The sequence below is a fragment of the Mesocricetus auratus genome, unplaced genomic scaffold, assembly GCF_017639785.1.
Source record: "Mesocricetus auratus isolate SY011 unplaced genomic scaffold, BCM_Maur_2.0 Super-Scaffold_100020, whole genome shotgun sequence".
Lineage (NCBI taxonomy): Eukaryota > Metazoa > Chordata > Mammalia > Rodentia > Cricetidae > Mesocricetus > Mesocricetus auratus.
In genome coordinates, this window is record NW_024429201.1 from 39,918,462 (window position 1) to 39,942,560 (window position 24,099).

At 37.1% G+C, this 24,099-nt stretch overlaps 1 protein-coding gene across 3 annotated transcripts in view; it reads right to left on the minus strand.

The window, feature by feature from the left end:
- The window catches only part of Kiaa0825 (KIAA0825 ortholog), a 446,177-nt gene that overhangs the window by 316,644 nt on the left and 105,434 nt on the right, over positions 1-24,099 (minus strand). For all 3 annotated transcript variants that reach the window (XM_040729084.1, XM_013125179.3, XM_040729085.1), the window contains 2 exons: positions 12,361-12,522; positions 897-991 (listed from right to left, as the gene is read on the minus strand). In XM_040729084.1, the coding sequence (XP_040585018.1) occupies positions 897-991; positions 12,361-12,522 (257 nt within the window). The remainder of the gene's footprint in view (positions 1-896; positions 992-12,360; positions 12,523-24,099) is intronic.

The following is a 24,099-nucleotide window of genomic DNA, read 5'->3' on the forward strand; positions in this document are numbered from 1 at the left end:
TTTTTCTTATACCATTCTGATGACTGTGCAAGAGAACAGTGACCCAATTTTATTTTTCTTAAAAGCATTTTTAATTTGTTAGCTTAATTACTCGTACAAAGTAAGGGGTCTTCCACATATTTATCCAATATATTTTGCTCATATTCATTTTTATTCTCTTTCATATTTTCTTTTACTCATCACCTCCAGCTTGTCCTCCTTTCATCCATTTCGGCTGGATTCTGCTCACAAGTCTTGTCATGTCTAATCTAGATTCCACACTTTGAGAGAAAATATCTATTTGTCTTTATGAATCTTGCTTATTCACTTAGTGTGATAGTCTCTAGCTCCATACAAATTGAGTAAACAAACAAAAACAAAGTCAAACTGTCATGTCCCTTCCGCATATTACCTTCATTTTCTTCCATTTCAACAGCCTTGAGTTTGCAATGCATCTTGGGATTTTATTCTTTATGAATGAATATATCTATTGTTATCCATCCATCCCACTGACAGAAGCCTAGGATGATTCTACAACTTGACTACTGCTAATGGAGACATAATGAAAATGAATAGTGTGTGCTGACTTAGATGTCTACTTGTATATATCCAAGAGTGGCACAGGAAAGTCTGAGGGTTAATTTGAGCCTTTTAGTTTTTGGAGGCAACTCCACACTGATTTCCATTGTGGCTCACCTAATTTACATTTCTGTCAACTGTGTATAAGGATTTTCTCAATACCCTTATCAGCGTCTGTTGCTTAGTTACTTGGTGATAACACTTTCAGATTTTTGCCTAAATTTTCTGAAGAAATTTCAATCAAGATTATTTGGGAGCAAAGGGAAAACTCAGATATCTTGACTCATAATAGAGTCACAGAAATGTAATCATATAATATGTGATTATATAAGTCTCACCTCTTTAACTGGTAATAACGGCTCTGGAGGAATATTGGTTTCTTTTGCTGTATGTTTCTCTACCGTGGCTTGCCTATCAGATTTTTCCAATACTCCTAAGCAAAGAGAAGGAAACAAATACAAAAGCATTAATTTAAAAATAACCAACTAGGGGGAGAGATGGCTAAGTCATTAAAAGCACGTACTGTTCTTCTAGAAGACCTGGGTTCTGCTCCCAGTACTTCAGGAAGTTCACAACTATCTATAATTCCAGTTCCAGGAATCTGATGCCCTCTTCTGTCCTTTTCAGGCATCGTATGCACGTGACACACACGCATATACTCTGGCACACACACAAACATATTAACAAATAATTTTTTTCAAAAGAACCAACTATTCTAGACATGACTAACATGCTAACTACATAGAAAAGCACACACATAGATACATACACATAAAAATACATAGGGAATATAGTCAGTAAGATACAGGTGATGGCAGCATTACAATTATGAAGGCATATACAAGATAGAGACCCCCTTTAAATATACAACTTGATGAAAATCTGCATGCTTGTGATTATATTCATACTTAGCATACATTCATATATAATCTGCAGAATAAAGATCCTTCACCTATATTCATGTTGACAATAAAGGATGACATATGCGTAGAAAATAAACCTTAACTTCCTTGATGTTTTCAAAAGTTAAACTGTGTATGGTCTGGCAATATAGGCTGAAAACATTTCGTGAGTCTGAAATCCGTTTGGACTGCACAGACATCATGGTTCAGAGCACTACATTAAAACTGGTGAGGACACATACAATACTAGCAGTTTCTTTAAAGAAGGGCTGGGGAAACAGCTCTATTGATAAAGTGCTTACTGCGTAAAAATGGAGACCTCATTTTGATCCCCAGCACCCACAAACAGCCAGGGTTAGGGTTAGGGTTAGGGTCCAGGGGTGTTGACTATATCTCAGCACTGGAAGGCAGACTTGGAAGGTCCGAGGGACTTCTGGCCAACTAGTGTAGCTCAATTTCAATGTCCCAGACTCAGTACCTGTCTGAAAAAAATAATCTGGTGGCCCTGCAACATGGCTGAGCAAGTGAAGTCACCTCTCTGATGACCTAAGTTTGATTCCCATGACCTGAATCACAGAGAGAAAGATCTGGAAGTGGGCTCTGATCCCCACATGCGTGCTGTGGTATGAACATATCCATACACATACAGGAAGACACAGAGAGTCATACAAATAAACACAAATGAAAATTTAAATACGTTGGAAAGAAATTGAGAAATCCACCCAATGTTGACTTGTAACCTCTACTTGCACACAAAAACATGCACATGTATCTGCACATATGTACATACGCAAAACACACACACACACCATCATCAACATCATCATCAAAGAAAGCACACAGAAAAACAGCACTACATGAGGACAAGTATGCTCTTAGTAATTATTAACAATGGTTCATTTGAAAAACAAAAACACTGGGACAGACATAATCACTAACTCTTAAAATAGAACTATTTGTGCAACGTTACATTTTGTAATGAAGGTGGGAGTGAAATTACTTCAAAATGTAGTAAATAAATACAAGAAGAAAACTTCCCACTTTTCCATCAAGATTGCATTAATCAGAGTTTGATTAAATGAATAATTTAGCATTTGCCTTTTTGTGGCTTGGAGTTAGTATAGGAAGATAAATTACATACTATAATCCCATTTTTCTTTTCATTTACTAGGCTTCAAGGGATTTTAAGAATTAGTTTCTCTGTATTCTCTAAGCAAACCACATTGGTGATTTTCTCAGTAGACATTCTAACCAATAAATTTATATAGTATTTGGGTGCTGTTTTCCTCCTGAATGTGGATTCCTATTAATTTGATTGTGAATACTTTCTAAGGAATAGAGTTCCTAGAAAGAAGTATATTTTATTCTGATGATAAATTTATTTTCAACACCTATATATTCTGAGCATACTAAAGGAATGCCTACTTAGGTAATAACACATCCGCTTCTGTTTGGGTAAGTGTCCCCAAAATGACCTGCAAGGCAAAGCCTTGGACCCTAGCTTCTGGAGCTATGAAGAGGTGGTGAATCAGTTAACGGACAGGTTGTAGTGGATGTAAGTTAGGTCATAGAGGTCTGCCCTGCCCTTGAATGACATATTGGATCTCCTCAAGAACAGCAAGTACTCTTAACCACTGAGCCATCTCTCCAGACTCTAGCTCTCCTATGTTTAGCATCTTACAGTGGTATTGTGTATTTGTGCAGCCAAAAAACCGATACAAAAATATTACATATGTTCACAGCTATCCTTAGGATTAAATAATCCTACCCTTGGTGTTAAATGATTCTATGGACACTGCAAGTACATGAGTTCATATTTCTACCACTAATGTATCACAGGGAATAGTTCCACTGTTCTACCCCCATAACCTATGAGCCACCCCTTTCCCCTTTTCAATGCAATGTCGATAATGTCAATGTTTCTATAAGTTTGTCTTTCTCTAACACCATATAGTTGGAATCTTATAGTACATAATCTTTTTAGAGTGCCTTATTTCACTTAGCAATAGGCATCCTTGGTTAATCCATATAATTTCATGACTTGATAATCTTATTTCATTGATGAGTAATAATCCATTGCATCGATATGCCACAGATTGCTAATCGACTCACCTACTGAAAAACATCTTAGTTGCTTCCAAATTCTTGTAATTATGAATAAAGCTGCTATAAACATTCATAGGCAGGTTTTTGTATGGACATAAGTTTTCAACACATTTGGAAGTGCAATTACTAGATTGTACGGTAAGGCTATTTTTAGTTAGACAGTGTCCAACTGACTAGCAAAGACAGAGTTACTTTTGTGCTACATACTTGCCAGAAAATGGTATTTTTAGCATTTTTTGGACTTTTGCCATTCTAATAGGTGTACAGTAATATCTTGTTTTAGTTTGCATCTCCATGGTGACATACTATTTTTTGCATCTTTTTATATGCTTAGTCACCATCTGTCATCTTTGGGTAAATGTCTGTTCAGATACTTTATGTATTTTAAAAACCAGATTGTTTGTTGTCATGTTGAGTTTTAAAGATTCTTTGTACATTTGAATATGAATCCATCAGTTCTTTTAGTTTGTGTCTTTTCATCTTCTTTGTGAATATGACTGTTTATTTAGCAATTTCACATAAGAAAGCTACCATCGGGCTGGGCGTTGGTGGCACACGCCTTTAATCCCAGCACTCGGGAGGCAGAGGCAGACGGATCTCTGTGAGTTCGAGACCAGCCTGGTCTACAATAACTAGTTCCAGGACAGCCTCCAAAGCCACAGAGAAAACCCTGCCTCGAAAAACCAAAAAAAAAAAAAAAGAAAGAAATCTACCTTCCAGATAGAGTAGTGCAAATGTAAGACACGGCCTAAGAAAATTTGCCATAGTTCAAGAAAATTTGCCATAGCATCATGGCAACAAATGAAGCAGAGAATGACTAAACGTTCATTAATGAATACCTAATTAAACTGTGTATAACAATGGAAAACACTTCACCATGTATAGCAAACATGACTATGACTAGCATATAGACTTCATCAAGTTGTATATTTATAGCAGCCCTGTATCTTTCATATGCATGAATCATTTTAATAATGGTAACAATCAACATCTTACTGCATATGTTCCCTGTATATTTATACATTTCTATGTTTATGTACATACATCTACTGTATGTACAACTTTTCTACACAGTAAATTTTAACATGCTAGAACCTACATCTATTAACCACATCTAAAACTGTTAGCACTTTTTTCTTAAGAGTTATTCTTTTGATGTGTATGTGTGTGTGGTTTAAAGTGATGTATGTGCATCACACGCATGCATGACCGGCCAAGGCCAGAAGAGGGCATTGAATTCCCTGGAACTGGAGGTACAAGCAGTTGTGAGATGCTCAAAGTGGGTGCTGGGAGCTCACCCTAGGTCTTCCAAAAGAGCAGCAAGTGCTCTTAATGACTGAGTCATCTCTCTAATCCCAGATGGTTCTTTTAGAATTAATGGTTCTGAATTTGTTTCCTTCTCTTTACTCAGGAAATGCTTGTGCACTTTCCTAATCATTAATAAACAGAATGTTTGTATAGGATGACAATACTTTATTATTTTAATATAGGAACATGTGTTGTTTCCAGAAAGTAGACAAGTAGAGACAAGATGCAGTTTCATGTTGAAAACATGTGTGTGTGTGTGTATATATATGTATATATATGTATATATATGTATATCCTTATGCTTTGTTCAAAAACTTTATGGTACTTATATAGTACTATTCAAAACACTCTACAGGAGTTCATAAAACTAGCTAATTTCAAGAAGTATTTACCCTTGAAGCATAATCTTTGCAGATCTATTTCTGGAACTAACTATCTGTCGTTGTGGAACTACAGTGTAAGCCCTAGATAAGAAGTTATCTGTCATCTATTTAACATTTCACTCCCAAATACATCACATTTATTCAATAAAAAAAGATCCCAGGTGTAGAAACCATCTGTTTATCTTCAAGATGAGTAACTTTCAAGTACTTATATTAATGTTTAAGATATAATACACCCCAAATTAAAAGGCTTTTAAGAAGCTTAACTTTAAGTGCAAAAGTTAAAAGGGGCATTTTTAGGCGGATTAATAACACTGGATACACACTAATAAAATATATCGTGGATACAACATTGCAGCATTTTTATATTTATTTTTAACTCAACTGGTCAATCTCAAAACTTCGTAAAATAAAATTCTATGAACTCTTTGAACAACTGGGGAATTACTGTACATACTTGATACATTGAAAATTCGGTACACACTTTACTGTCTACCATTGGTTCCGCATTTCCATGCACAGTCGTTTGCATGAAATCAACAGTGGCCTCTCTAAGCGCATGCCTAGATCAAGACCCTCAGAAGGGCACAGTGGGTCACAGGAGTGGCAGCTGCTCACCGTTTCACCTACAGTTCATTTTCCACCTCTGGCTACTTTGCACACTGCCGCTTTGCTCCCTCTCAGGGACTGGAGGTTGGCAGCACTTCCCTGTGACATCCGCTTTCACACCCAAATTGGTCTTCATAGGTTCCCATTGTGTGCACTTCAAAGCAACTTGCCTTGATGGCAGCACTGAGTGGGAAGTGCAAGTCTTTCTTTTCTTCAGTGCTCTTTTCTGGCTCACGAGCAACCTCCCACCAAAAGCTGAATCTGTAGAAGAGACTACATCCAAGAGATAATACCATAACAAAGTATGAAGAGAAGCCCAGGTGGCCACCTTGCAAATTTCCAATGTGGAAGCCTTCGACCTCTCTGCCCAAGAAACAGCTAAAGTCCTAGAGTAATGAGCTTTAGAAACCCTAGGAGCCTCTTTACCTTAACTGCATACGCCTCCCTAATACAATCCCTTAACCATCTAGCTAAGGCACTCTTAGAAGCCACTTGACCCCTCTTAAGACCCCCTAAGAGTACAAACAATCTTTCAGAAGATCTGAAATCTTTGATTCTTCTGAGACAAACCCTAAGTGTTCTTCTTACATCCAATTGAATCAGCCATGGCGCTTTGTCGTTGCTGGTGCCAAAGAGAAATGAGGGCCAAGAAGCCTCCTAGCTTAGACAAATCTCAGATGCCACCTTTGGAAAAACCGAGGAACTGCATCAGAATGGCCCCCAACAATCAAACCTACAGCATGTGTGTAAAAACACCATCACACACAGAAACAGTATGGCATCAGTACAGTCAATCACTTTGATGATGACCATCAAATCTGACCAAAAACAAATAAGTACAACTACTACTTTCTCATATAAGATTTCTCTTGTTTCCACAAATTCTCTTATTCACATTGTGATTACTAAGAAAACAACCAATTTGGCTGAGTCTATAATGCCATAGCAAACATTAAACTAGAAAGCCAAATGTTAGGTTAATTATCTTTATATTTTCTGTATATGATGTTAAACACCTGGATATTTTTTAAATGTCTGGACAATAGGGAAAAAACTTTCTTTTCTTTGGATTGTTTGGATTATATAATCATATAAGGACATTTTTCTCAAGCTAACAAAATATGAGCCAGTGAAAACAAAGACTCAGGAAGGCACCTTGTTTGCTCTCTTTCCTCTTATTCTCTTCCAGAAAGAGTTTGTAGCAAAACATGTGCAACTAGGTACCCTTTGCTTTCTATTATAATTCAGCTCAGTATCTTTTCCTCCTAATTTGAGAAGCCAAAGCTTTTGATAAGAACTGATTAACACTGACACACTCAAAGAAACATAAGATTTTTTTCCAACAATTTACTTTAAGATCATTCTTTACAGTCATTTATGGAAAGTTGTGTAGAATCAAAGCAAACTCGGTGTTCTTATACAAATGTAACTAAGACCAAAACCCAAAGCCATGAATTTCAACATCAAAGAATACACATATCACAAGGGCCTACAGGATGGCTCCAGGCTAGGGGGGCTTGCTGCCAAGCCTGTCAACCTCAGTTCAATCCCTGGAAGCCACATGATGGAAAGAGAGAACAAATTAACTGCAAATTGTTTTCCTACTTCCACATGGGCACACACATGTGGAAACACACAGACAGACAAACACCTACACACCCCCCCACACAAATATACATAAACTTTTTGGTTTATTGTTTAATATTTCTAGATCATTACTATAAGGTGAAATTGGAGTGACTCAGAGAAATTTTAATACATAAACCTCATTTATTCATTCAGCAAGTCTGGATGAAATATATGCTAACAGCAGATATTATTTTAAGTGTTAGGGAATTCTTACAAATATTGTTGGAGTACAAAAACATTTTGAAAAATTAAAGAATGCATATATCAAAAAGAGATATCAGTAGAGATATTTCTTATATGTGTCATTCAGGAATTACTTCTAATTATTGAATTTGGAACCTATAAATATGGGTTGTCAACAACTGTATATTATGATGTGATTACAGATTTTATTTTGACTTCACATAACAAACATAATGTCTGCTCTAGAGTGTGCAGAGTCTCAGCAAGGCTGAGTCCTAATCTAATGAGGTGGAATAAGCCTTCCTTTTTTTTTTTTCTAACACCAACAGCTAACATCCCTTCTTCAATTCTTGCATATTTCAGTTTGGTGTTCTTACAATATTCCTCTAACAATATTAGTCTGTTGAACAAAGTTTTCTCCCATAATTGATATGTATTGTCAAGGGCTGTACTAAGTAGCTAATATCAACTCTTTGAGTCCTTAACATATCACCAATAATTTGGAAGTCTTAGTGCTCAAAATTCTCTGAGTTCAAATCACCTCCAATTAGATAAACAATTAACACTCTCATTATCTCCTAAATAAGTCTACATATCTTACATTAAGTTGTTTGCTTAAAACATTAAATCATTTGCTTAAAGCATTTTCAATCTTACTTTCTGGCTTACATCAGAAATCTGTACTCAACCCTTATTTTGTTTTTAATGAGCTGAAATTCAGTAAAGGGATGGTTATAGGTTTAGGGTAATTGGAGTATGCCCCACAAGAGTTCATATGTCAGAAGTTTGGCCTCCCAGATGGCAGTAAAAGAATGGAGGACACTAATGTGAAATATCACATCATCTGCAAATAGTGAAAGTTTGACTTCTTCCTTTCCAACTTGTATGGTCCAAAAAACTCTACCAGGGAACTCCTACAGCTGATAAACACCTTCAACGAAGTGGCAGGATACAAGATGGACTCAAAAAAATCAGTAACCCTAATATATACAGACAATAAAAGAGCTGAGAAAGAAACATCACCCTTTACAATAGCTACAAACAACATAAAATACCTTGGGTAATACTAAGCAAACAAGTGAAAGACTTGTATCACAAGAATTTTGAGTCTTTAAAGAAAGAAATTAAAGAAGGTACCAGAAAAATGGAAAGATCTCCCATGCTCTTGGATTGGTATGATCAACATGGTAAAATTGGCAATCTTGCCAAAAGCAATCTACAGATTCAATGCAATCTCCATCAAAATCCCAGTACAATTATTCACAGACCTTGAAAGAACAATACTCAACTTTATATGGAAAAACAAAAGATCCAGGATAGCCAAAACAACCCTGTACAATAAAGGAACCTCCCGGGGAATCACCATCCCTGACTTCAAGCTCTATTATAGAGCTATAGTACTGAAAACAGCTTGATATTGGCACAAAAATAGACAGGTAGACCAAAGGAATCAAATAGAAAATACTGATATTAACCCATACACATATGAACACCTGATTTTTGACAAGGAAGCTAAAATTATACAATGGGAAAAAGAAAGCATCTTCAACAAATGGTGCTGGCATAACTGGATGCTGGTATGTAGAAGACTGTAGTTAGTTCCATATCTATTGCCATGCACAAAACTGAAGTCCAAATGGGTGAAAGACCTCAACATAAATCCAGTCACATTGAACCTCTTAGAAGAGAAAGTGGGAGGTACCCCTGAATGAATTGGTACAGGAGACCACTTCCTGAACATAACACCAATAATACAGACACTGAGATCGACAATTAATAAATGGGACTTCCTGAAACTGAGAAGCTTCTGTAAGGCAAAGGACACAGTCAACAAGACAAAGCAGCAGACGCAGAATGGGAAAAGATCTTCACCAACCCCACATCTCACAGAGGTCTGATTTCCAAAACATAAAAAGAACTCAAGAAGATAGTCACCCAAACACCAAATAATCCAATTAAAAATTGGGGCAGAGAACTAGAGAATTATCAATAGAGGACTCTAAAATGGCTGAAAGACACATAAGAAAGTACTCGACATCCTTAGCCATCAGGGAAATGCAAATCAAAACAATTCTGAGATACCATCTTACTCCTGTCAGAGTGGCTAAAATCAAAAACACCAATGACAGTTTATGTTGCAGAGGATATGGAGAAAGGGAACACTCCTCCACTGCTGGTGGGAGTGCAAACTTGTACAGCCACTTTGGAAATCAGTATGGTGGTTCTTCAGGAAAATGGGAATCAGTCTACCACACGACCCAGCATTACCACTCTTAGGCATATACCCCAAAGACGCCCATTCATGTCTGTTGCATTATGTTCATAGCAGCATTATTTGTAATGGCCAGAACCTGGAAGCAACCTAGATGCCTCTCGACTGAAGAACAGATAAAGAAAATGTGGTACATTAACACAATGGAGTACTACTGAGCAGAAAAAACAATGGAATCTTGAAATTCACAGGCAAATGGATGGAACTAGAAGAAACCATTCTGAGTGAGGTAACCTAGTCACAAAAAGAGAAACATGGTATGTATTTATTCATATATGGATTTTAGACAAAGAACAAAGGATTACCAGCCTACAATCCACACTGCCATAGAAGTTAGGAAACAAGGAAGACCCTAAGAGATACATACATGGCCCCCCAGAGAAGGGGAAAGAAACAAGATCTCCTCATCTTTAGGAGAAAGAGGGGGAGAAGAGGAGGGGAGAGGAGAACATGAGGGGGCAGGAAGATTGAGTAAGGGGAAGAATAGAGGAGAGCAAGAAAAGAGATACCATACTAGAGGGAGCCATTATAGGCTTAAAGAGAAATCTAACACTAGGGAAATGTCCATTGATCCTCAAGGGTGACCCCAACTAACAGTCTAAGCAAAAGTGGAGAGGCTACCTTAAATGTCCTTCCTCGACAATGAGATTGATGACTACCTTATAAGCCATCCTAGAGCCTTCATCCAGTAGCTGATGGAAGCAGAAGCAGATACACATAGCTAAACACTGAACTGAACTCCTGGAATCCAGTTGCAGAGAGGAAGGAGTGTTGAGCAAAGGGGTCAAGACCAGGCTGGAGAAACCACAGAAACAGCTGATCTGAACAAGGGGGAGCTCATGGATCCCACACTGATAGCTGGGAAACCAGCATAGGACTGATCCAGACCTCATGAATGTGGGTGTCAGTTAGGAGGCCTAGGCAATCTATGGGACCTCTGGTAGTGGATCAGTATTCCTAGTACAGGAATGGACTTTGGGAGCCCATTACACATACAGCGATACTCTCTCAGCCTAGACACAGTGGGGAGGTTCTAGTCCCTGCTCCAAATGATATGACCACCTTTGAACATTCCCCATGGAAGGCCTCACCCTTCCTGGGGAGCAGAAAGGGGATGATGGGCTAGATGGCCTGTGGGGGCAGGGAAGGAGGGAAAGGAGAGGGAACTGGGATTGGCATGAAAAACAAGCTTGTTTCTAGTTTAAATTTAAAAAGGGGGAAAAAAGAATGGAAGACATTGAAGAGGGAGAATGCAGTATGTGGGTACTGGTAGCACCACCCTTGGGGACATCCTCATCTGAGTCAGCATATCTTTTGGACTTTTTCCAAAACTATGAAGTAAATAAACACCATTCCTTTCTAAATCACCCAGGTTCATAAAGTTTGGTACAGTAATAGAAAATGAATACATACAATGACCTATATCACTTACTTTATAACAATGCTACCTAAAGTTAATTTGAAAGATAGAAAGCCATTTAACTACGCTAAACATAAAACAAAATTTAACCCAGTCACTATCTTTTCTAATACACAAGTCAAAGTAAATAAAGAACTACAAAACTACATATATAGAGAGGCTGGAGATTTTTTTTCTTAGATACAGGGTTTTAGATAGTTAATCCTCATTTCCCTAAATTTGTTTTGAAGATATAGCCAATTTCTCAGCATGCCACATTGTAGCTAGTGAAAAAGAACTTTGTACATCATTGTGAATAATTCGAAAGCCCTTAAAAGCCCTTTACATAAGACAACAATGAGGGTAACTTGGCCATTGCCTTTGACTGCTATTCGCCTATTGTCAGAAACATTATTTCACCTACATGATAAAATGTTCTTCAGAGATTTCAATTACCTTAGAATAACACATTACAAAATTAGGAATATTTCTAATAACTCACATTTGTTGAATGATGATTATATCTTTTAAATATCTTATACTAGGTCATTTAATTTTCACAACACCCTTTTAGATATCAGAATCTATACTATCTGGCCCTACAAAGAAGGAACCAGTGGTGTATTTCTCCAAGACTGGAAGGGTGAGAGGGAGCTGGACTAAGGAGACTAGAAACACTGGTGGAGGAGGTTATCTGGCTGCTCCAGCACCCACCCTGTTTAGTCTTCTAACAGACCAGCCTGTGGGTTCTGGGGGCTGGGGGAGAAACAGTTTTAGCCAAGGGCAATTATCCAAAACAAATTTAGGAAGTTTTTGTCCATTAGAATTAAGGACTCTCAAAGTACAAGCAAATAAATAAACAAACAAACAAATAAAGAGCCCACACTGTGTCATGCTGAATATTAATCTAAACAACTTCCCCTTTTACTTCAAATAATGGTACAGATTACAAGTGGCAGGGTGCAATCAGAGAAAAATTGTCTATGCATGATTAACTGAAGGGCACAGTACCTGGAGAATTCCTGGGCATCTGAAGCAATAAAAACGTTTCTTCAAGCAGTTCCTGGATGTTGCTTTCCAGCTTCAGAAAGGATTGTATTAGCTGTGATAAGGATTTGAGTTCATCTAAAGAGAGAGAGGAGCACCATCGCTTCTGTGGGCATGCAGGGCTTACTGTGAAGAAAAGGGGGACATTGTTGCACATTTTACTGACTTAATTGAAAGTGTTAGAGAAATCTATTTGATCTTATATACCATAGATTGACAAGAGTTTCATAATTTAGACAAGCTTGTTCATTAAGAAACATATATAAAAATCTCCTAGGAGAATCATTTCTTTCATCTTTGAAGCAATTATGGCAAATAATTAGCTTAACTCAGAGTTATAAACAGGAATTGTTCTGTAATAAAATTGGCATCTTATACAACTGTAATTTTTTAAGTCTAACATAATTTGACTCCAATTATGAGGAAACATCAGACAAATTCAAATAAAGGGACATTCTGCAAAATAGATTGTCAGTACCTTTCAAAAATATTTGTGCCAGAAAACCAAGTCCCAGAAATGTTACAGTGTAGAAGCATCCAGAAGACATAATAACTGAAGCCATTATTTGTGCAATATTTTACTTTACTATAAAGAACATCATGCTAACAATATCTATACTCCAATTCTCTTATCGCATGTTTCTTAAATTCGTCGATTAATATTGAACTGTAGTTATGAAAAAGATACTTTTGGTTTGAGATAATATATTCTGCACAATATAAGAATAAATGTCCACCATGTAGTCTCAATTAAAAGAACAGTTTTGAGGGTAAAATTAGAAAGAGGTAAGGGAGAGAGGGAAAAAAATTAATGAGGAGCCACAAAATGTAGACTTGTAATAAAATAATAATACTTGTGCATTTGAGGACTCTGGATATCAAGAAAATCAGGAATTTTCCCTGGTATTCAGACAGTTTTCTTTATGAATATGATATTTAAGATATGAAAAATCTAAAGAAAAAATGGAACTCCTCAAACTGTTCTGTGTGTTATTTTTATATCATTAAAAAGAAAGAAATCAATGTGACAAATGGGTACAAATTTTATGTTTAAAATTCACTCTTGTCTGAAAAATTGTGGTTAATATTTTATGCATGCAACTACAACTTAAACCAAGATTGATGTTTTTCCTCATGACTAAACTACTAGTGAAATCACACTTCCATTTAACTACAATAGAAAACAGGATAGATTTAGTAGAGAGGGTGTCTGCCATAGACACCTTTCATTTCACCTTGTTGCTTGTGTTTTAGAAATGGATCACCAGATGGTACTTTTGACTATATGTTCAAGGATTTAAAGAATCTTTCTTTTGTTAATTCCATTTCTTGAAATATATTTAAAAGGATTAATTACAATTCAAAAATTCGTAATCTCAGTATAAGCATCTGGTGATGTTATCAGAAAAACATGCAGGGTGACCGTCGGAAACGGAAAGGAGCTGATGAGGTCACTTAGAAACACAGATTGCTTTCATCGGGTGTTTGGAAGGAAGGCTTCAAAACATACAATTTTACAGGTAATCCATTTGACTTCAGTTAAAAAGCTAAGACCCTGGCACCAGTAGGGAGAGATCTATGTACCCGCAGCTCTGACCATGCCCATTTGGGTGTGGTCACAGGTATTATAGAACTGTAGGGCATAAAAGAGCTAGGGGAAGGAGAAGATTTTCTCTTTGGGTTCCAGTTGTGGCCCGGAGAGCAGCATGCGGACCTTTGGTTCTCGGCTTTCTTGTCTTCTCACGTAGGTGATTTCTTCCTAAATAAAATACCACAGGACATCCCTATTTTGTGTAGCTTAATATTTCCTCATTAGACACCAAACTTAAATCATCGAGGACCAACCAAAACTATTACATTATCATTGATGGTGGTCTGAGAAATCTATCTACAAATTACAACTGTGGAATTGAATCCTATTCCTAAAAAACCAAACCACCTAAAACTTCCTACAAAAACTATAAAATCATCCCACATGTTAAAAAGTCTCTAATAGCTCATCTTCTATCTGGGATTGTTCTAGAAAGATGCACAAGCACACAAACTGTACCAGCAGCATACATAACAAAAGTTTTCCAGAAAAGTTACACTCCAAAAAAGTAGAAGGGAAGATGATTATAGTATGACCCATAGAGTTGTTAAGCAATTCCTTATCTGGCTGTTTGATATGTGTATGTGTATATGTTTATACACTTGTGTGTACACGGAAACCAGAGGTCAACTTGGGAGACCTGAGGGAGCTGCTTACCTTCTTTAATAATAATCTTCCTCATAGGGCTCCTAGTTTAGGAACTTTACTTATGCAAATAAGAGGCTAGTAACCTTTGAAAGTCCCCACATATTTTAAAAACAACTTCCAAATTCTTTAGGAATCCTTCCCAATGATTCATCAGGCAAGGCTACTCAATAGTGTGATTCAGAAGTAAACATAATTAGAAGCCTTTATCTGGCTGAAATCTAAGTTTAAGCTATTACAAATGTTTATAGAATAAGAGAAAAGTCACTTAAGACCTGAAACACTATAACCTAAATGCCACGAGTCTAAAAACATGGAAGGCTTATGGATTCTCCATGAAGATGATCTACTTTCATGACTGAACGTTACAAGGGCCTTGTACTGCAGACATACAACAATATTAAAAGCAAGTCCCTTTTAATTCAATGACTCTTTATAAAATATTAAAGAGGACCAAACAGTATGTATGACCTAAATCTAATCATTTTTGTCCCAAAGAAGCAATGGTTACTGAGGAGTCTCATTAATTACTAGGTCTTTATTTCCTATCATTCTTAGACCAGAATACTCCCAAGGGGCTTCTTAATTTATGGAGAAAATAATTCTGTGATAAATTCATTTTGTGAAAGGCCAATTAAAGCAAAATTAAACACAAAGGATGGAATTGCATTTCCCCAAACTTACTTATTTTCTCCACACTATCTCACAGGACCTGTGTCCTAATCACCACACTTTACCTCAGGAATTCTCTCACTAGGCCTCCTAGACTCCCCCTAGTAACCAGATCAGGACAGGATGTTTTCAAGCAGAAATTTCATATTGTTCCTTAATATTCTCTTTGTCTCTTCTTTCCATGTTATTAGTTTATTCTTCTTCAAGCCACCTTCTCAGAAAACTTCATCTGCATATCATCCTTCCCAAACTAAGCCAATTAAGCATTTATTCATATATTACATTATTGGCTTATTTAGTTAGTTATTTAAATCACAATGAAACTGTCCTGCTCACGGTAAAGTTTAGGCACACATGATTACACACAAGGAACTACATCTGACCTACCCTGCCAACAACTGCTGTTTGAATTGATAGCCATTGGTGTTTTATGTGATGAGCTTGGATGATATGCACAGAAAACATTAATACTGACTAAAATATCAGTATTATAAAGGAAAAATAAAATTTCACTTGGAACAATGATGGGGGATTGAATTTCCACGTAGAATGACAAAAGCTTTAAAGGAATTTTAGAAACAGAAGAACGGAGAGATGCACAGATTTTTGGTAGCAGCATTTTCTCAGGAGGGCTCTGTTTTGTTAGCAGCAAGCAGAGACTCGCGGCTGGCTTAAGTAAGTCTTCCTGACTCGGCATTAAAAGAAAAAAAACCACCAAGGTTGTTTTAAGAGACTCTGCTAACGATTGAAAGGTGTGTACCTACAGCTGGAAGTGGCAGCTTTTGCTGGATGTTAGCATGGACTGAGGCGGTAAGCTGGAATCACTCTTACACCCGCCATCTTGAAAAAAAGGCAGTTTAAACTGCCGCGGTTTTAACAGATAATACACGTGGCCAGAAAAACATAAAGATTTACAGTAAAGTCAGACTTGGATAAAGAAAAACCTCTAAAGGTTTACAGTGTGTTTAAAAATATACGTGAGATTGAGAGAGAAAATGAAACGGCAAAGTGGTAAATAAATAGAAAAGCCGACGTTGTGTTGGCACACGCCGGTAGGATTTCCTCCAGAGGCAGAGGCAGGCAGATTTCCAAAGAGAAACCCTGTCTCAGAGAAAAATAAAAGTAAAATAAATAAAGTAATAATAGATAAATAAATAAGCCACGTAAAGATGGAAAATACACAGAGAGTCTGGATACTGTACGCTATTATGTTTTTCAGTTTTTTGCTTGCTCAGGAAGGAACTGCTACTAAAGTACACTTGATTATAAATGCTGCTAAATTAATCCAACTTCTATCTTTTAAAAATGCCTTGACTTCAAAATTTAAGTATAAGTATATGTTACTTGGGAAAGGAGATTTTACTTATGTTTCCACAGAAAACGAATAGCTGAGGATTCCTTCCAGGCTTCTGTGGTTTGATGAACCAAGACCCCCGGAAGCAGTGGATCAGATGTTCCAACAATTGAAACAGCTAAGATGATGCAGTCTTACAGACCCCGAAAATATGGACTTATACAGGTTTCTGAGTTTTGTCATGATCCCCATGGTATAAACAGCGCCCCCTTCCAGCATGAAGCAGTTTGGAATGAGCGACGTCCTAATTTCCATCTTGTTTATAAATCTTTGTCTTCATTTAAATGGGGTTGTTTATAATTGGCTAATGATAACAGCCGATCTCTTTTTTAATGGTAAAAAGCAGAATTATGGTATGGGTATTGTTTTTCATTTATTGAGACAAATTCAAGGTCAATTTTGTGATGTGTATATTTCTCCTCTTGATTAAGTATTGTGCTTATACTGATCTTTTAAAACGTAATGCATAATTGAATACAGATTATAGATAATTATTGATAATAGAACTTATAGTTAGGTAAGTTAGGTTTTCTAGATATATAGAGATAATATTTGAGACAGATAGATAGTCTTCAAACCTTTCAAAGACCTTCAGAAAATGGCATTTAAAATGGTTTAGGGTTTTTCTTGACAATGAGAAATGTCTGTTCCTGGCAGCACCAATTACGTCTGAGAGGAAGATGGGCATCGAAGAAACTTGTTATGGAGTTTGCTTTCAATATGGCAAGATTAGCCATTTAGGCAAGAAACTGCTCTTGCCTGTACTGCTTGACTGTTGTTGTATAAACTGAACATGCAGGACCCACAGAAAAGTGACTGCTGAACTCAGTCTTACAGGGTTCCTACTTCATGGAAGAGTCTACCAGACTTTCTGCAGGACACAAAAAAATGACTGACAGACTGCCAATGCAGATGGATAGTTTGAAATTTCCTGCTTTGCTGAGAAATCTTCTGGATACATTGTGGCCTATGGGCTAAAGATGGATGCCCCAACATTACAGAGGAACTTCGGGTGACTGTCCAGGCAGTAAGATATCTCTGTCAATCCTAGTGTTTATATATTATCCTTCTGTGGTCTTTGATGGAGTTGAAGACAGATAATTATAGTTTTCCTAGTTATGATAAGAGATAAGCTACATATAGGACTTTGGACTCACAAGAATGAGATAGATGATATTTTCGTTAAATCTTGCTAAATGTTAATAGACAAAATGTTGTAACTGTGTTCTTACTTGATAACTGTTCTGTTATATATAATTTGACTATGCTAAAGTTAAGACCTTTCTTTTTGTTTAAACAGAAAAGAGGAGATGATGGGGGAAGTCCTGTACATTTGTCAATAAAGTACTGTTGAGCCAATAGGAATCTAGATAGGTGGGACTAGGAGTCCAGGAGGATTCTGGGAAGGAGAAACACAGGAGAGTCGACATGTAACCGCCATGGGGGTAGGAAGCCTGGAACTATTCTCCTGTAAGAGAAATACTTAGATTAACAATTATGGGGTAATTACTTAAGTCAGAGCTAGCCAGTAAGAAACAAGAAAAGGCCAACAGCTTCATAACTAATATAGCCTCCTGTGTGTTTATTTGGGACTGATGCGGCTCTAGAACCAGGCTGGCGGGAAGGCTTCTCTCAAAGAAAAAGCTTCTCTTAACAGAACAAGACTGTATTATCTACGAGCAGTGATTGCAAGTGATAATAAGAGTTAGGTGGCTATACTTTCTCTAGTGTTCAAATAATTTCTTTCCTAAAGTGCAGCATGGAATCCTGTCTTTTATTTTTATATTTATTTTAAACTCATATTATTTACTTTTATAAGGTGAAAATTTTAAAAACTGAATGTTTCTCAAGCTTTTTTTTTGTTGTGTGTTTTTTTTTTTTTTTTTTTTTTGCCAGAGAACACCAGGCAATTTTCCAGCAAACCTAGACACTTTTGAGATTTTTGAGGAAGGAGCACACCCGTGTGATGACTGAAGTGTGTCTACTGTGTGGCTTTTCCTCCACTGGTAGACTACTCAATGTGAGTTTGTGACTGATTTTCATACTCTTTTCCCCTTGTGACCTGTTACTATTAATGTTGTCACCATATGTTTTTAGAGATACTTTTGAAAATTAGTGAGTATAGCCCAAATTCTTCTAAGATTGTCTTGTGGGAAAATATCCACAAAATCTGCTTGAGGGCTGAAGGAAAACATCTGAGGACCAGGTGTGGCTCTGAATGAAAGGAATAGTCCAGGATCCTACTGAGCTTGTGTAATGGGTGGAAGTAAACACCTAGCAAGGCAAATAATTATGATAAGAATAATCCCAATCCCAGTAATCATCTTTAAAATAATAATGAAAGAAGTGGTACTAACCTATAAATCCCTGCACTCTGGAGATGCTGGCAAGAGGATCATGAATTCAAGTTTAAGGCAATTCTGGACAAAATAGGAAGGCTCTTCTCAAGACAACAAACATACGGAAGCCTTTGTGTGGGAAAATTACTCTCTAGGTATCATCAGAGGTGGTTATGATCTTAGAAATTCAACTGGAAAGGTGATATTGTGTAAAAATAAAATAACTTTGAAGAAAATTATTTTTATTCATGCTCAAATTTTTAAAATTAATTATTATGTTAGTATACCAAGTAATGGATTTCATCATAGCATGCCATTCCTTTCCTTCCTCCACAGCGGCCTTTGTTTGGGAGCAGTGGAGAAGGAGGGTGGATAAAAACAGAGCATAAACACACACACACACACACACACACACACACACCTATGAAAGGGTCAACGAGAAACCCATTACTTTCCCCTTTTATGCTAACTTAAAATTCACTGTTAAAATTGTACCTCATTATTTCTGGAAAAAATACAGTGCAGGTAGAGGGAACTTTAAAGGGAACATGCAATGGCCATGGGCAAAAAGAAAAGAAAAGAAAACAACAACAACAAAAACCCTTGTTGGAAAAATAAAAAGTAGAAGCTTACTTTTATGAGTGTGTATGTATGTGTGCATGCACGGGTGTGCGTACGCATGTCAATGTGTTTGCAGTTGTGAGTGTGTGTTTGCGGTTGTGTGTGTGCATGTTCATGTGTGCGTAGGTGTGCATGAATGTGGGGGACAGATCAAAATCAGCCTCAGGAATGTTTGCCTGTTAGAGGGAGACATATTGGTCTTCAGCTCAACAATTAGGCCAGGCTAGCTGGCTAGCAAGCCCCTGGGTTCTTCCTCTTTCTGCCTCCTCAGAGTGGGATTTTAAACCTGTGCTGCCACACTTGGCATAGCTCGGGTGGTACTTCAGTTCTCATAGTTGTGTGGCAAAATTGCATAGATTAGCTCTCTCTCTAGCTCTTGGTAGAAGTTCTTCAGAGACACTCTCAGAAATACAAAAATATTTCCCCGAGACCAGAAACTATCCAGTGTTTTCCTTTGTTTCAGAACCCAGAAAATAACTTATACAAAGCTGAAACTAAAAAGAAATTGTTTTAAAAAATGAAGGAACTCTCAACAATTCAAGATATAGCTGGATTTAATAGAAAACAAATAAAGGTAGTTTTCAAAACAATAAGCAATTAAGTTTGTAAATAAAGAAAATTATGATACTCTATGAATATTGAAGTATTCTGTTTGACAAAGCTATCTAAATCAACCTCTAATAAGTAAATATGTACAAAAGAATATAAAAGAAATGAAAAAAACTGGAAGTGATATAGTCCTACTATTTACTATAAAATATAATTTAGTATGTTTAAAAATTTTAACTATTCCTTACCAAAAAATAACTGGTTGTCTAAAACATACACAAGGTATTTTAGATTTTGCCCAAAAATTAAATGTTTCTATGTGTATACATGTGTATATAAAGTATATGTTTATGCAAATATACCTACAGATATGTTATTAATAAGGAATGTAGATTATAGACTACATATTTAAGAGCACTTTTGCTTACTGTCTAATAGACAAATATTAATCCCACTGTCTTCTAGCAAAATGTAGGACGCTAGAAATCGATCCAGAGAAATATAAGACCTCCTCACATTGATCTGCAGCAAGCAGCCTTTGGAAAAAATATCAAGCTCCCGCTAAATCAGATGAAACCATAGAAATACAGGTAGTGGCTGAAAGCACATATTATTTTCCAAAACCATTAGCAACAGAATTCTTGTTAATAGTAGCATTAAGATACTGGAGAAAAATGAGAAGCTGCAAAATCAGATAATTTGAGGCTGGTGGATCAGTATAATAGGATGAAAGGCACACATTTCAGTTTTCCCAAGAACGAACATTAGCCACCCTGTTATTGACTGTAAATGGATCCATTTTCAGGGAGAAAGAATTCTCAGTCCACCAGACAAGTGATGTAAAAAGAGATGACACACAGATGCTACTGAAAGTCTTATTATTCCGGATGAAATTCATGACATAATCCAAATGGAATATTTGTTCCAGTAAAGAAAACTTTTAAACAGTATTATAATATGAAGTCAGCAGGGACTGCACGGGGACAGATAATGAACAGTACTTTCCCCAGTACCCAAGTCACCTCCAGAGAACAGGTGGAACTTGGAGCCCACAAAGTGGATACCAAAGGATCACAGGTCTCCTTCAATGCTGGGTTCCCTGAAAACACAGCAGGGGAGAAGCCAAATGAAAACACCACCCACCGCTACCCAGAGTTTCAAAAGAACTTTCTTTGTCATGCAAGGAGCTGGAAATACCATCAAAGACCCATAAAGCAGTACTTTTTACATGTGCAAACAAGAAAGTCTTTCCTCTCTGGCTTCCCATTTTATTACAAGACCCATTGCTATTTCTAGTAAGGCTCCTTGTAGTACCGGAGGAAACTTGTGACATGGCTAACATATGAGTCTGAGTTCAAAGTCAGGCACTGCCTCCTACTAACTGTAACGTCAGAAGGATTATTTAACCTTTCTGTGACTTGGTAGTCCATGAGGTTTTAAGTGAGCTATGACATTAGAACTGTACCTGAAGGCGAGAAGTCTATACACTTTAGATATTATTGTCACCTCCTCTGAGAAGCCTGCACCCACGCCGAGGTAGAAAGTGCCCTACACACCTGTTTCACCTCAGACACTTTCATTTAGATATTGACCAGGTCACATGATATTTGTTCACTTGAGAGCAAATACAACTCTAATCTGCTTATACACAGGGCTCTTTTTGTCTTCACACTTACATTCCTATTATCTATCAGAGTGTTTACACAAATGATTTCAGAAATGACACCAGTAACTGTCAAAGACAAAATGAATTAATTCATTTAACCATGGCTGAAATGGCACATGCGAGTACGTGTGAACGTGTGCGTACTTTTCTTCTTGTTGTAGTTTGGTTGCTTGGTTTTTTGAAACAAGGTCTCATCACACATCTCTGGCCATCTTGAAACTCACTATGTCCACCAGTCTGGCTTCAAACTCACAGAGATCAGCCCACCTTTGACTATTGAGCTCCGGGATGATGTTAACTGCCTGAGCTGACAATGCGCCTCCAAGAGCCATCGATTATCTAACAGTCCCCAGTGCCAGGCAGGGGAACTAATTCCTAAGTGCTTTCTAATTACTTATCCTTATGAACACAGGTCACTTGGGCTTTCGTTCTTCATCGAAGAAGCTTCTCTCTGAAGAAGATGTAGACTATTACAGAAAACCACAACTGGTCAAAACTCAGAGAACAACTGACTGTGCGGTCCTCAGTCACAACGAATACATCCACAACACAACTTCTGCACTCAAGGCTAAGGGAACATCACTGAAGAGCAGGCAGAAGGATTGTAAGAGACAGAGGACCAAGAAGTCTGCTGTGCCATTGTGTCTCCATGGAATGTCACAGTTGCCTCCTACATGACACCTCAACAGCATGGTTGCCCACAAAGACTGCACAGGGACAACACCAATACACATGTTGTCAGGGAGAGGGAATAAACACAGACAAATTACAACAGCTGAGAAAATTACAACAATGTTTAAAGAAATTATATTTAAAAAATTTTGTAGTTAAGGAAATTTAGCTTTCCCCCCCATTATTTATGTCCCTTTAATAAAATACCAGTATCTTATTAATGGGAAATCATATGAACAAGATCTTTAATAGTCATATTCTATTCATATAATTTCTATACACTAATTTTAAATTAATTGCTATGTACAAATCTTATATCAAAATGTTTCATATTAATTGTCATGTAGGAATTTATTTTTAAGACAGGGTTTCTCTGCATAGCCTTGGCTGTCCTGGAACTTGCTTTGTTAATCAGGCTGGCCTCGAACTCACAGAGACTGCTTGCCTCTGCTCCAGAGAGTTGGGATTAAAGGTGTGCACCACCTTGCCTGGATCTCATGTAGGAATTTCAATAGGAAAGATTTGAAAGAAACAATCATAAACAGTGCACTACATTTCCCTGTAACTATTTAAGCATCGCCACTTAATTTACTATATTGACCTCAAGGAAAGTATCCATAACAGTGAATGATGGTGCTATCTGAAGACCTTCCTTTGCAGATCTACTGCAACAAAACTTCACAGTTATGATTGTGTGTGTTCATCATCTTTTTAGGATCTAATGTGCATCTATGTACATGGAAACAATGCTGGGCAGATAATTCTAAGAAATATCCAAAAGATCTAATTATCTTTTTGTTTGGGTTTCCTGACTTATTTGTCTGAGTTTTCAGAAATTCCCACTATGGAGTACTACCTGTGTGTACTTCTCTTTGCAAGACTAAATCAAGTCTAGTCTTTACCTCATACCTCTTTATTGCTGTCCCCAAGCCATAGATTTAAATGTCTTATTATATTTAAGTAGAGTAATCTTAACAGTTTATGACAGCATGCTTCGTTTGAGTGGGGAATTTAACAAGACAGAAGAATTAGAGCCTTCATCCTTTCTGGAACTTTAGACAAATATACAGATAGGACAAAGTGGCAACTAATTTCATGGTCGTAAAGGACAACTAAAATGTTCTCTTCGGAAAAGGTGAATTGTTAATATAGATCTGTACTTTCTTTTATATTTATATTTATCGTTGTTATATGTGCTATATGCTTATCTGTGCACTGTGTGCATGCCTGAAAGTACATGTGTAGGCTAGATACCAATGTTGGGTGTCTTGCCCTGTCACTATCCACTTTGGTTTTTTGAGATAGGGTCTCTTACTGAAATTGCTCCTCATTGATTGGCTAGGACACCTGCCCAGTGATCTCTGGGTTTCCACTTACTTAGCTCTGGGGTTCTAGGCACAAACTATGGCACATGGCTTTTTTTGTGGGGTCCTGGAAATTCAGAATCAGATCATCAATGACTCGGCAGTACCGTACTTTACCAAGGCCATCTCATTAGCCCCCCATGCCTTTGTCTTCAGTTTTTTGTTCTTGATGGTTTGGGGCGAAGACAGATGTCACATTGACAGAATTGGTTGTCATTGTCCAAACAAGT